Source organism: Columba livia, chromosome 2, assembly GCF_036013475.1.
Source record: "Columba livia isolate bColLiv1 breed racing homer chromosome 2, bColLiv1.pat.W.v2, whole genome shotgun sequence".
Classification (NCBI taxonomy): domain Eukaryota; kingdom Metazoa; phylum Chordata; class Aves; order Columbiformes; family Columbidae; genus Columba; species Columba livia.
The window spans coordinates 23,061,954-23,077,533 of record NC_088603.1 but is presented as its reverse complement, the minus strand read 5'-3'; the positions used below and the strand labels follow the sequence as shown (position 1 = coordinate 23,077,533).

At 38.5% G+C, this 15,580-nt stretch overlaps 1 protein-coding gene across 2 annotated transcripts in view; it reads right to left on the bottom strand.

Moving 5' to 3' along the window:
• The window catches only part of ITGA8 (integrin subunit alpha 8), a 104,939-nt gene that overhangs the window by 14,136 nt on the left and 75,223 nt on the right, over positions 1-15,580 (bottom strand). For both annotated transcript variants that reach the window (XR_010469997.1, XM_065050920.1), the window contains 2 exons: positions 12,065-12,190; positions 8,651-8,764 (listed from right to left, as the gene is read on the bottom strand). Coding sequence is in view for 1 of the 2 variants with exons in the window: in XM_065050920.1 (XP_064906992.1) it covers positions 8,651-8,764; positions 12,065-12,190 (240 nt within the window). In the remaining variant the exon portion in view is untranslated. The remainder of the gene's footprint in view (positions 1-8,650; positions 8,765-12,064; positions 12,191-15,580) is intronic.

The following is a 15,580-nucleotide window of genomic DNA, read 5'->3' as shown; positions in this document are numbered from 1 at the left end:
CCATCTCCCTCAGCACGTATAGGTGTATCCCATCAGGTCCCTTGGACTTCTGTACGTGCAATTTGTTTAAATGTTCCTCTAACCTGATATTCCTCCACCGAAGGTAAATGTTCATTGCTGCAGGTTTTCTCTCTGGTCGCAGAGGCCTCATGTTACCCTATGCAGATTTTACAAGTAAAGACTCAAGTGAAGGAGGCATTGAGTAACTCAGTCTTTTCCATGTCCTGTTTGGCAGAAGACCATATTTTCCATAACCTTTCTTTTGCTGCTGATATAGAAGTCTCATTGACATCCTTTAAGTCACTTGCTAGGCTCAGCTCCTAGTAGGCTTTTACTTTCCTAACTCTGTGCCTGCATGCTTGGACACTGCCTCTGTATTCCACACACAGCCTCTGCACTGGGTCAACTGACTCTGCTTCCACCTCCTTTATATTTCCTTTCTACGTGTGAGTTTTACCAGGAGCTCCTTGTCCATCCATGCAGGCCTCCTGCCACCTTTCCTTGACCTCCTGCATGTCAGGATGGACAGTTCTTGAGCTTAAAGAAGGTGATTCTAGACAATCACTAGTTCTCCTGGACTCCTCTTTTCTTCAGAATCACCTCCCATGGAGTTCTTCCAAGCAGAACCCTGAAAAGGCTGAAGACTACTCTCCTGAGGTACATGCTTGTAGTCCTGATATTTGCCTCGTCCATTCTATCTTCTTTTTAAAAAACTAGTCAAATATGTGATTGTTTACTGGTGACATGAAGTCAGCACATTTATTGCCTTCTGGAACTCATTTGGCTATGCCATAATTTTGTTCTTTTAAAATATTGAAAGCAGCCAAATGTTTATTATCAGAACATTTAACCTCTTCTTGAGGGTTACACAGAGAATGAGCAATATGAAGAAAACTGCCTCAAATTACTACATAGGGACAGTCAAATCAGCTCCTTAATATAGATGGCATCTAATGAAAGAGAACTACCTTTGCTATCAACAGTGTTTGAAATGAAAAATTAAACCAATTTAATATTAGACTTGGGAAATAAGTATTTTTTATATGCTTTCATGGTACTAAATATCTAGGAAATGATCTTCAGAAAGATAATTTTTCCTTATCACACTAATTATTTTCCATTTTCAGACTCCAGCCATTCTTCATCTTCTGTTCTACAGCACTAGACTTGTCACACAAAGTCCCAGCATGTTTTGGTAGTTGTGCAACAATCTGCATTCAGAAAAAAAGCCTGAAAAAAAGCCTTGTCTTAAATTCTAAGTAATTCATATTAAGCAGAATTCTTGATACAATTTATATGATTTATAAAAGTAATCTGTAATAGAGACAGGAGGATACGTTATATTATTAAAGAAGTAGACATTAGACAGGCACTGACTGGCTATGGTACAGTAAAGGCATTAACTCTCTTGAAACATCATATAAAGGAAACACAGCACTTACAGAAAAATAAATCCTTTCACCTACTGTATGTGGTTTATTTCATTTTGAGCTTATGTCAGCAATAAGAACATCAGAAGAGGTACTTCCTGTAGATTAATGCTTGGCTGGGGTTAATAACCTTCGGTTGTGACCACAGCTATCAACTTTTCTCAGCCCTTCATTAGGCTCCTGGAAATGGTACACATTTCCATCGCTTTACAGCTTTAGAGCAGTGGTGAATATAAAATGATTAGAGTGTATTTTCCTGCATTCACAGAATTATGTGTTTGTGGCAAATGACTTTATAACAATGACTGTGGCCAGCATCAGCTGTGACCAGGATTTTTACTTGTACCAACACCTTGGAGATACAGGCAGCTGTCTCTCTCCTACAGCTTTGTTTATAATTCTCAAGGCATTTGTGAGAAACAGCATTTCTTTACTACACCATTTTTAAAAGAGCATGTATTTAAATATTCAGTGTTTACTGGAAGCAGCAGGACCTGTGGTTTGCAATTCAAGCTGAGGACCTCATCATGGCTCAGAGGACGGGGAGGAAGGAATTCAGTGTTAGTGAATGTCAGCAGCTAATGACCAACAGCAGGGAGCCCAGCCCCAGCTACACCAGCCTTGTGAGGTTCCCTTTGTGGCAGAACAAGCAGAGTTGCTCTTAGGTGCATCACTGAGACATTTGCCAGTATCCTGGCAAGCTGGCAAAACACGGCCATCCCCTTCATTGCTTGTGCAGTAGATCCCTACCGGTCTATTTATTAAGGCTTCTCTCTTTCTCCATGCTTTTGTTTTATAAATAGATTTTTGAACTGAAGCCTTTGCTTTGTTTAACAGTTGCGGGACACAGAAGCATCCAGAAATGAAGGAAAGTCTTCCCAATAAATATTCAGTGCAGTGTTGCCCTAAGTACAATTGACACAAACAGAAATAATGTGGGAAGTGCTGGAAAATCTTGGACAATTTGAAAGAGACCTCTCCAGGCTCCAGTGGAATGCTGGTGGTTCCTGCAGGAAGCTCAAAGACCTGAAGTTTCCCTAAAAGGCATATGGAAGCATTAGAAAGCAGACTAAAATGCAGGGGCAAATCTGTCCCACAGGTAGCTAGACTGAGGGTAGGAGGAACAAAACTTTTAGGAGCTTAAAGAAGTCTGACAGGTCATTGTTCTTCTGCAGGTTTGAAGAGTTTAACTACTGGAAACACTCCCTAGAATGACTTTGTTCCACTGCCACTACAGAGCATTGTTCATCTTCTCTGAAATACTTTTCTTCTGGTCAGGTGTGGCCCAGTGGAGCCACCCTAACTGAAGGGCATGCACTTTTCTCTATTGCAAGCTGCACGTGGCAGTGGAATTTTCCCCATAGAACTTATGCCTGCTAAATATAGATTCCAGTTCTGTTATAGCAATATTGACCTTTCTTGATTAAAACTTGTTTCCATTCATATATTCTGGAGTCTGGCACATTTTAGAGGCAAGAGGGTAAGCAATATGGTGTTACCTTCTAAATATATGCTTTGGGAATTCATTAGCTTGCTTTCTTTGACCCATACCTCCAAAAACCTGAACTACTGCCAATAAACAGAGTAGCTTACATAAATGCTGAGAGTAGAGGTCGCACAACTATTGGTACTTTTATTAATTTGTTAAGAAATGCATGTCTGACTCTGTGCATGGTCAAAAAGTACTTGTGCTATTTGTAACAAGAGGGTAAGTCCACCCAAATGCATCTGTGACCAAAGACAATACACCTCTTCTGCAAGTCAACACATCCTCATTTCTGTCACTAACTTCTTACACTTCAGATATTATACCTTTTACAGTCTTTTAAATAAACTATTTTGAATTGCAACAGAGGCAGATATTTTCTTGTGATTTCAGAACACTTTAATATACAGATTTTAATGGTTATCAATTTAAGATGTTTATTTCTTCATATACCTAATATTACCTATACTTTAGCACATCTAGCAAGAGTCTCATGTTCTGCTCATTAACATTTTGGCATTATTTTAAATAACAATGAATGAAAGCAAAACTAGCCCACACCCACGAAATGTCCAGCCAGTTCAGCTCCATGCCAAGGTCTCTTTCATTCTAGCCTTCATTCCACACAAACAATCAAATCCAGCATAATACAGAATTTTTTGGCCACACAGAGTTTTCTTTTTTACTTATTTTGTTTTTTCAAATAACAGTTGTTTGACATAACGGCAAATTTCTTTGGCAAATTCTTCCTTTTGTTATTATGTGTGGCTTGAAAGGCAGTGCCTCAAATTTATGGCTTTTAATTCCTAGTTTGAATTAAAATAATCTACTTAAACTTCCATGCATGGCTTATATATGACAGTTAGTGAGAGACCAAGATAATCTCTCTCATTAATATTTCTGGTGCTTTCCTACTTCTATCCACAGATAGGGAATTTATGCTTTGAAAAGACTAAGCAAGCTTCCCTTGATTGAGATATTTTCCACCGGGCACAGAAAGAGGTTCTGTGCTGAGGCTAGAAAATATTGTTCCTTGGATCACTTACAGACTGAATAATTGCTCCCATAGTAAAGAGGAGAGAAAGAAAAGTGATTGAATAAAGGAACCCGTACAAGAGCTAGATCTCTCACCTGCCTTGCACCACCTCCGCCGGTTCACCTCTGTTCTGACTTCCAAGCCCCTGCAAGCACACAGGTGCTGCACAGTCAGTGTGGTCCCACTGCCCTGGTCATCTCCATGCTGCCTCCAACGGCCTTGGTGCAGCTGAACTGAGCCCTTGACCCAAAAGCATTACCTGGCCTAGAGGATTTCTACCACACTAAAGAGTCTCTGAGTTCACCAGTACTAAAATATGGAGATTCTCAACAAAATTTCTCACCAAGGAAGAACAATTAAAACATGGACTCCAACAACAGGGTGACAGCTCCAGGTGCCAGGCAGTGAAGGCAAAGGGGGAAGAGAGGACTGAGGGGACTTCTAGCTGATGGCCCAAGACAACAAAGTATTACATCAGGCTCCTTCTCATTTTCTATACCCTTCCAGACCTATCAATTTCTTTTTATTTCTTTGCAGAGGTACAGCTTCAGCAGAAGGGAACATCACCATTCTATGAAGCAGGGATGTGGGGTCCCTGAAGCTAAGGAAGGAATTTAATTCATGTCTTCCAGTCATGAGTTCTCTAACCACTACTCTACCAGCTCTAGCTTCTGCCACTGAGTGTTGAATAAACAAAGTCCTCCTTAAGACTTGCAAGTAATGCTTTAGGTACCTCCTGAGTCATTTTTGGATTCTGCCTTCTGAGACGATTGAAATATTCCTGCCTAATCCTGACTGGGGTGCCTATCCCCCTGATAAGGGGTAGCCCTCATGCCTCACCCTGATAGTTAGTGCAAGGTACCTCATTGTCTCTGCATGCTGTATAAGAAGCCTAGGTGTTTCGTTTCAGGTTTTGTATTCCGCTCTGGGACCAGGCACCTAATATGTGGGTGTTGCAGCACTCATCATCTTTATTATGTTAAGCATATATTTCCATATTTAGGCATCCAAAAAGAAACAGGAGCAGCACATGTTCAGAAGCATTGAAATAACGAGTAATTAACAGAGAAGACAAAACACAGCTTTGTATTCTATGGAAGCATCCCATTACAGTTTGGCTGCCATGTTTCTGTTGCTTTTCAGCTTTCTCAGATTAAGATTCAGCTTTCTCCCTTCTAGCTAAGGGAGTTCATGCAGTCAGTGATGCCAAAATCAAATATTTGGATCTGTCTAAAACTCAAGAGAGAAACAATACAATTATATTCAATAACATTAAAAGAAATAAAATAATCTTCAAAACTCTTGAGAACCTCACACATCCTGTGTGTTTTGTTTTGGTTTGGTTTGTTTGTTTGTTTGATTGTTGTTGTTGTGGTGGCGTTTTGGTTTCGCTTGGTTTGTTTTGTTTTTTACACTACTGCCTCCCCAAGCTCTCACAGAAAGAGATTTTTTATCCTCGTGAGGAACTTTCAATACAGGCTGAAATAATAGTCAAGAATGAGCTGGGTTCCACTTCCCACAGTGCTCTAAGTGTCCAGAGAGCCTGGAGCCTGCAAGGATGTTGCAAATCATACAGATGGTTCAGATTCATCATTTAGAAATACTTTTTAAACCAGATGTTTTACTAGCCAACTCCTGAGTCTTATATTAGAAAGTACAAAGAACACCGGGCAAGATCCCCTTGGATCTTCCCCTGATGACTCAGAAACACCAGGATTAGACAAATGGGGACATAACAGAGCCCTAACAGAACACAACGTAACATAGCCATGTAAGGTTGTTACTCTTTTGCAAGAATAAGGCTATTATTTGCTTGATCAGCAAGTCTGAAACCAAAAGTCAGCTTTACTAGAGGGTTGATATTTACAGCCAGGCTTTGAAGTTAATCCAAAAAAGTCAGTGATTCTTCTTGGCCTTTGCACAATGTCTGTCTGTCTGTATCTTTGTTGGCTGGTTGGGAAATTTGGGCTGCTTTATTTACTCAAACATGTCTAATCATTGCACGTCATTTAACTGTTATTCGTTATGGGGTTTTGGGTTTTAAGGTGACACATTACAACTGTCAAGAGGCAAAGGGGTCAGCTCTTGTCAGTTAAACTAAGTGGAAGAGGAAGGAGTCACTCAATATATGACTAATCTTTTGTGGCAACAAAATATACAGGCTGATCTATATAACTTTGATGAGAAATATTATTTAGTTAATCCCAGCATTAATCAATCACTTTGAGTCAAATTCTTATCAGGTTTGCATTGGCATATCTAGGAGAAGTAAAAACATAATGTCAGTGTGTTCTCAGTTTTCATGAGCACAAACAATTTCTTCTGCAGATCATCACATCTTCATTTAGATTATAACACAGTTGAGGAATGTTGTATGTCACCATTATCCTTCTTTGGCATATTAAAATTTTGTACATTAACTGCATGTGCAAAAGAGTATGGGATGTTGCTGTAGAGACAGCAACTTCTCTTTTAAGTTTCTTTACAAAACCATGACCGTGGGGTTCAGTCTGGCCCTTCAGCATGCCTTCCTGGTTCAGAATAACCATATCTTGATTATTTTGAATGCATTTTAATCCTCAGTTTGAGTCTGCAGATTTCAGCCTAGCTAAGAGCAATTTTTTTTAAGGTTTACTTTAGTTTACTCCTGAAACAACCTTAGGAACTACAAGTTTACAGGCTTACTAAGAGCAGATCATGACTTTTTTAGGAAGCTAATTATGCTCTGCAGTCTTTTATGGTGATGGCTGTATAACTTAACTTTAAAAGGGGCTGTGAAAAAGGGAACTGTTTTGAGGTGAGTGGGAGGAGGGCAATCAGATCCCATCACACTATTTGCTCTCTCTTCTTAAGATATAAGCTTGCACGTGAAGCAGGGGTCATGTTATTCTGGCAACTTCTTAGACATAAATGGGAGGATGCAACACTTCTCTGGGGACTAGAATTTTTTACTTTGAAAAAGTTCTGTTGCTTTAAGTGGAGGTTTCTGAGCCTTTACAAAGCCTGTAAGTTACTATCTGAAGGAAACAGAAATGCTTCCTAAGGAGATACAGCTAAAAGGTAAAAATAAAAAGCTGTGTTTGATAGCAAGGGTGTGTAAGGGCAGTGGAGTAAGCAAAAGACGTACTTGTACGAGCACTTGCCATGAGGTCTCTGTACGTAGGGAGCCTACATGATGGCTCATCCTTGTGCCTGCCCACAGGCTGGTGTGAGGTTCCACCTCTGCCTTGAGCTCACCAAGTGAAGAGGTACAGGAACAGTAAACCTGTGTCCCAAGGCATAGCTGTGACCCTTCTCCACCATCCGGATCAGAAGGAGGGCAGAGAAGGGTATTTCAAATAGGCTGGATAAAGCATCCTCTGAAGACACCTGACCGTCTTGCTGCTGGCTACAGTTAGGCAACCAGCTTTGGCATCTAACTTGCAGATTACTCAAATTAGGTAAGATGAGTCCCACTGCTCCTGTATAAAACAGGCCACTGAATTTCATGCAAATATCCTTCTTCTGAATGTAAGCCAGGCTAAGTAAGCTTATATTCTAGAAAAAGATTCTGTCTTCATTAAGAGATACTAAGAAAACAAGTCTTCATGTCTTCTGTAGTTAGTTTGTTCCAAGTGTTACACATCCTCTGTCACAACTAAAAACTCAACACTCTCTGTTTCTCATTAAATTTGTTTAGTTTTAGCCTCTTATAGTTACTTCTTCTTACATACTAAACTGGACTTAGAAAAACTTTTAAGAGGCTAATTCCCACTGAAATAGCTGCAAATAGCCTAGAAATTTGGCATCTAAGGATCTGTGCAAGGGTTTCATGCATGTGTTTATTTTTTCACAAGACCTTGGTTTTGGCCATTACAGAGTTAATTAGATCTCACCAGCAGAATGGCAAACAGAATTACTTGACTGGATCCAGAATATGTCATGTCCAGATCCCAGTAAGGTAGCTAGCTAAGGGAGCTAAGCTTTATCTTCTGCTTGGTGAAGAAGATGGAGAAGGTTCACTGTGACATACCTTGGACACTGCAGTGATCAAAATTATCACAGATAATTTTACACATAGCATACCATGGACACATGGCCAGCTGTGAGATAACAGCTGACAGTGCGATTCCTCTGCCTTACGCAGTATAAATACAATTCTGAGAGCAGATAGAGTTGGAAATCCAAGAATTTTCAAAGAGAAGTTCATTTTCCCCATTGTCTGCACTGTCCCTTCTTTTTAGTGCTAAGTCGCAGACTGTCAATACATGAGTGTTGTATGTCATAGGAGCTTGACATATATGACTCTTCCCTAGATTAACAGAGAATGAATAACAATGAATTTTTAAGCTGGACACAATGTACGTCATCTACTGTTTGGCTCCAGCAAAAACCTTTCATCAGGAAAGATGTGATGAAAGCAGAGCGTATCATGGAGATCTAAGGGATTATTGATTTGGGCTGGTCCAGGAAAGCAGAAACAAAACCAGGAAAGGTGTTTAAAAATAATCTTGGAGTTTTCTGGTAGGATTCAGCACATGAATTTGAGAGGGAGTGATAGTTAGAAAAAGAAAAGTAAGCAGCGTGCATGCGACCCGAACAGGAAAGTGACAACAAAAAGGATCATTTAATTTCATCATTTGTGTTCTTAAGTATCTGGTTAATGCTGTTTAAATGCTCATGTCTTTGTGTATAGAAAGAGATTTTTGTGTGCATTACCTCCAGAAATGTTTGGGCCCATAGCCGGGATCTGATTTTTAGCGCTGCGCTCTTCCCTCTTTCCAGTTGTCCCACAGTGCAGGAAATGAAGACACACTTCACATTTGTACAGTTCTGTGTATAAATTATACATAAGTCATACCTATGCTTTAAAAAATGTATCCATATAATCACTTTCAAATGCTATAAATTTGCAAAACAAGTCAACTTTCCCTTAAAGAGTTAAGTAGTTTGAAATCAGTAATTTAATCTAATAGACACGAGATACCCCATGAATCATTGTGAGAACTACAAACCAAAGGGGAGATTGTTTTTGCACCACCAATGAATACAAACAACTACCTGTAGCAATGAAAATAAAAGTAATCATTGTTAACAATATCTAGTTTGAAGAACTCTTAAAATGTCCCGGTATTTATCAATCCTTAGAAGCATGTGCTTTGTCTTTATTGGTCATTTTGTGATTTCAACACTACTTCTTTTTTTTTTTTCCTGTTCTCTATGCCTGAAGTCTTATTGATATTCCTAAATGTTTCCCCTCTTCTAACTCTCCTGGTTTTCTTATTGGTATTTACATTATAGCAGCCAGAACATTTGCTGAGATTCATTACTTGCTCTACTTGAAATTTGTTGTCCATGAAATGTTCCTGATGAGCAGTGATTCTGGCTCATATACAGGACTGAAGACAAAAGCCAAGCCATGCAAGTCAAAACTATATACTCTGTTAAAATCTGCCAGAAAAATGCCACAAAAAAAGGTTGAAAGCTGACTGATGGCACTTAAGGGAATGAGCAGAGTCTCATGGGGTAACCACAGAAATTAAATGGTGGTTTGGGGCACAGAAAGGAAGAAAGATCTCATAGAAAAAATAATGAAAAGTGTGTGTAAAAAAAATTAGAGGTTTATATATACAAATGGGTTTATACCTGAAAAGTTTTAGCTTGATTCAGGAAGAAGGCTGAGATTTTAATTGACACATAGTTTTATAATAAGGCAGAGAATCCTTCTTTTACAGCTGCTTTATTGACACTCATGACAAAAGTTCTTGTGACCTCGAAAGCAAAGCTGAGTTTTCACAAGTACATTCCCTCAGGAGAGTGAGAATGGCTGCACTACCAAAGCCCAGAATTCAGAAAAAGAGATAATGATGTATGTAACAGGTCTGAAAACACTCTTAAGGAATCCTCTATCCTTGTAGACAGCTTTCCACACAAACCTCTATCGTATTACAAGTTAAGTAGAAGCTGTATGCTTAATCACTGCTTTCTAAATCTGCCTGAAAATGAAACTGTAAACCCTGGAACTTGCAACTATAAACCTTTTTTAAAAATGAATACGTCGAAGTATCTGTTTATTTGTCTTCTCAAGTTTAAACATCCTTCAACAAGATTTATTTATCTTGCAGGAAGGAGGAGAGCTGTTTTCATTAATCATAGTGACCAAAAGCACATATTAACAAAATAAATCATTAGTATGCAAAACAAGTCTACTTTTGGCTGACATTTTAGGACCTGGACACATATTTCTATTTTTCTTAGTAATGCATTTAGCCTGTAGTGATTTTCAGAACTCTGTAACATTAGAACTAATGGAAGAGAAACCAAATATCTAATAAACAGTATAAACAGAGTAAGAGGTTTGCAGAACATTTTCCCTCTCTGTGAAAAAGTGTTGATGAAAATGAAGTTAACTTAAAATTTCTGACAAAAACATACCAATTTTAACAAAAAATAACCTTTGGCTAATCAGTCATTTTCTAAAGCAACATTCACTTTCCATGTATACTTCAAATGTGTCAAAAGAAATTTAGTTTTTCTGGATCTGTAGAATGCAATGCTGAAGGCACAGAAAATTGGGACAGCTTTCTAATTGAACAAATGACATATTGCTTTTCTATGCCCATCCTGAAAAAGTCCTGCTATATATCCAGTGGTAAGCACTGTACCCAAACCTATCCCAATTTGTGCTTATCAAAAGCATATTGTACTAGGAGACTTCTCATCAAAGTGCCAATTTTATATTACTAACTATGTACCTTAATTACTGTCTACATCAAGCAGCTTTGTATTTTAAGATGCAGACACAGGATATACTTAAGAACTTTGTTAAGCACTTTTATTTGCTGCAGCAGTTTCTGTGTTGGCAGCATATGAGCCTAATCACTGAGAAAGATAGCTGATAATTAAGGTATTACTGAAGAATGGATTAAGTGTTCTGTGGTATTGACTGGTATGTCTTGGAAAGCCCAGGCATTTTTGCTTCAGCCCTGGTGGGATCAGATGCTTCCCAGGGTACTATGCTGATGAAAGAATTACACAGGAAACAACAGTGATTATTATTTAAAATGGGTTCATCTGTCATTTTGTTCTTAATAACATTATAGTATTCATTACTTTCAGATTCTATCTTCTTCCTGTTACAAAAATTGCCAAATTAACTCCCAGAAGCAGCATAATCATTCTGTTACTCGGGAATGCTTAGGTCTGCGAGGTTCTCTTCTTCCTACCAAATTCCAGTGATGTCAAGGAATTGAACCATGAGCTTGCAGTGAATAGCTCAGCAGGAGACTGGGCAGCATGGAAGAAACTCTGCCTGTGGTCAATAAAAATAAATGGAAAGCAGTAACTGCACGAATCCCACAGCTGACCTCAAGGTCACCGAGTCTGAACACAGCCTCTGAGCAAGGGAAGCTGACACCTACAATGCTGAAGTCTGCTGAAGACGGGATACTGAATGCAAGAATGGGAAAAAACAATCTCCTGAAAACAGGGCCAAATTCAGCTGCTCAGGCAACAGACTGACTAATCGGAACTGTTTTCCTGGGAGAGAGTTCTTCGCTCTTGCTGCTGCATTATCTGGAATATTAAAAAAAGCAGTGACCTGTCCCGTTTGCCTTGCTTGTGGTACTGTAAAGGGAAAGTCTTACCTTTCCATGTGTATAAGTACTTACCAAGGGGATCAAATATACTCCAAGCTATTTGTATGTCAGAAGTGTCACTTTACATGAAAATGTTAATTTTAAGTGTGAGCTACTCTTTATGAAAGAGCCAGAAAGCTGGTAGTCAAGTCAACAAGAAGAGACCTACATTTCAAAAGTCAGAATCTGAAATTTAATTCATGGAAGAGGGGCTCATTCTCTAAATCTATGCTGAAAGTCCCAGTGGTAAGTGTGCTGTTGGATGACCACAGAGGTTTGTCTGCAAACAGCCAGGAATTTGGCATGCAAGATATTTAACGTAAAAATCTGTCAAAAACGATCGGTAACTTGTGGCATGGTGATATGTAATAAACAGTATTTTAAACTGAAAGGTAGAAAATTAATCAAAACAGTATTTAAAAGTCTGTAAATTGCAGTCAATCAACAGCCACCTTGATATATTGCATGCATAGTTTATAGTTTTTAGATAGCTCACCAATATTTTTGCAGTATTTTTCCTGTGAGGTTCTGCCAGTGTGACATCCCTTCTCTTGATGTAATGAGAAATTGTGGAATTATATAAAAAAGCAGCAAGTTCAGGAGTGTCTTGTGGAACAGCAAACTGCAAAGAGAAAAAATGGTAATGATAATGACATAGTCATTCTAACATTTGTTCCCTTCTCAAGTGGTCTCAAATTTTGGATTAACACTGTTTTTTCAATTTAACAGCACAGCCATGAGAATATACAGTCTTCAACTGGAGGCATGACTAGCACAGCAAGATATTGCCCAGTTATAAGAATTACAGTAAATAACATTTTTTCCACTTTTTACTGGAGTCAATTTAATTGCTGTACTTGTTTTTGTTAGATACCTGGGGACAGATTCTGATCTCTATAACAGGATAAAGTTGCTGCACTGAAATCTGGTCAGTAGTTCAGATCAGAATCTTCCTATTGAAATTTAATGATTTAACCAGCTTTAGAAAGTAAGAGAAAACAAAATCTGGATTCTAGCAACACAATTTTTGATCATTATTTGTTGTAGATTTATCTTGGTAACAACTTCGTATAATGCAACAGTTTGTTGCTGTTTAATCTCATATTAAAATGCATTCTCTTTAGCTTTATCTGCACAGATTTTTTTCTCTGATTAAAAGCTATTTTTATTGTTGGCAGTTTGTCTTTTATTTCTACACAGAGTACTTATGGCTTCTTGAAAGAAGCCTCAGATAATGCCTGGAAACCTAATTGCTATGGAGGGAAAGATAAATTCTAATTTATGACAATCCAACAATGTAAAATCACAATAAAATATATGTGGAAGCTTGTAGTAAGGTCTGAACTCAGCTAAATATAGACAAGACGATTCTTTAGATTATAAAGAGCTACATCAGATCCATCTTATCAATTCCTTTAATCTCTGAACAGAAAATATCTTAAACAAATTCCTAAAGAAAATGTTTGTAATTGTAAGAAATGTTGTAGCATGAAAGGGAAGAGAATAGCTATAAACACACAAACCCTTCCACACACTAATGCTGTGTAGTAGTGCATTTGCAAACTTTGTACCATTCATCCGATTACAATTATAAGGCACAAGAAGGAACTGTTTTGACATTGTCTGAGATCGGCATTAAAAAAATCCTGCAAAGTGAAAGATACTATAGTTTATTAACAGATGAAAATCCCTTAAGAAAAAAAAAGAATATTTTATTTTTATGTTGCTTAATTAGGTTAACATTGTATTTTTGCACTAAAGGAACAGCTACATAGCTAGTAAATCTCTCCCTCAATGTGCTAACATGTGGGAATTCTCTTTCCAGGATTCTTTCACCAGCATATGCAGGCTTCTTTAATGATGACAAATTAAAAGAACCACAATATAATTATGTGCCTTTGAAGAAACCCTCAATATACGATCACAACTGATACATATGCAGGTCCACTTGAATACTAGATGATTTTTATATTTACTTTTTTTTTCACAGATCCTAGAGTGTTACCATCTTCAGTAGTGAATTATTACAGCAAAGGTTCGAAAACAGCCCCCTGTGATTAAGAGAAAACATATATATCTCTGCAACAATTTAAAAACAGAATTTCACCAGTGGCCTAGATGTTCAGGTTAAAGATATTATTTTAACCTTCCTGAACCATTAGTATTGAATTGTACAACTCTGTAGCTATTTTATATGCCACATATTTTGCACACTATGCCTTATTTTAAATGGATTCTCAAACGCTCCCTTTAACTACAATGGACTGTCTTGGTTTCCCCACCAGGAAAACCTGCACTGCTTTCTTCTCCTGAGCCTTGTCACCTTGAGCAGATTTCCAGGTCTCTCCAGTTCTTCACTTCTCATTTCAAAACCTGATTTATCTTTCCTCTTTTTCTAGCCAGGCAAAGCTCTCTGCCACCATGTGTAACTCCACCAGAAATGTTCTGGAAGAGGACTGTGTATAAAAGCTGTTAAACAAGAGGTGTCAGTGACCTTTCAAGAGCAATGCTTTGGATGGTATTATTTAGTCTCCAGACCAGGACTTGCACACAGTAATAATGGCTCTGCAGCAGGAGGAGACACTGCCTCTGGAGGAGGTTAGCTCCTGTCAGTCATGTTAGTATCATAGTTAGGATGTACCTTGCCCATGCGGTGGATTTTAGCTGCTATTTCACTGTTTCCCCAACAGATGCCTCTCTCATGGTATTCCAGTGCCCAGCTGTTGAAAATGTGCCATGTGTGTCACCCTCTATTGTCTACCATAGTTGGAAATATGGCTCCATAAAACTACTTTTTGCCATTAGCCCAGGAAAAAAACGCAACTCATCAGGAATAGCGGCTCAGGACAAAGGTCCATCTAGCTGAGCCCTCTTCTCATCAACACTGCCTGCAAGCAGATGTGGAAGGAAGAGTAAGAACAGGGCATGCATACATAATAACTTTCTTAAAACATACATAATTTCTTAATGCATACATAATAACTTTCCTAATAACTTTCAGCTTCCAAATGTTTTCAGCTCATGGACTTCCTTATCTGCACGAAATTTTTATTCATTTTTTAATCTTCACTGGACTTCTCTTTTGTGAATTCGTCCAGTTTCCTCTTAAAACCATGTAAACTTTTAACCCTGAGTACTTCCTTTGGCAACAAGTTCCAGACATCTAATACCTGTCGCATGAACCACCACTTCCTTTTGCTTGTTTTGAATCTGGCTCTACAGGCTTCATTTGATGCTCCAATTCCTGTGCAGTGAACACATTGCATTCCTGTGCAGTAACAGGCAGAGAGCCATCAATCCTCACCCACGCTCTTCCCACCACTTCTGATCTTGGAGATCATATTTGTCTATAGTCACCTAGTTTCTAGACTGAAGCATTCCAGTGTCCTAAGCTCTTCCAGAGGGGAATTTGTTCTAACCTTTGATTAGTACTTTTGCTGCACTTTACACCTTTTGCAAGATTCCTAATATTATTACCCCTTCACACCCACCACTGGCTTGAGAGAAAGATAAGCTACAGAAAACAAGAAGTCCCTAAATAAGTCTTCCCATATGTGCACAGGTTTGATTTCTTTGTGGAAGCACAAAGGAAACCTTTCTACAAGACAAGAAATTCAGCAATGGAGAGCAAGATACTGCTTTAACTGAAAATGAACAATCTGATTCATTTCAAAGGGGAGATGCCCAAACACCCTAAGAGAGCTGGGTCTGAAGTCCAAGACAAGCCAGGCATATAATGTCCTTAGTCTCATATGGAATTTTGACCCAGGCATCCTGCTGTTTATACAAAACCTGAAGGAAGCTGCCTCTGTATCCTCTTCCCGTCTGAAGCAATAGATAAGCATTACATATTTGAAACCTGATTTGTGTATTCATGCTGTTCAGTGCTTTGAAAAGCAGAAATAAGGAAAGGATGCTTAAATTCTTGCAATAATGATTGTGCATCTAAAGCCATATTCTGCTAAGACAGATGGACCATTATTTAATTATTACAGGAAGACTTCACACAAGC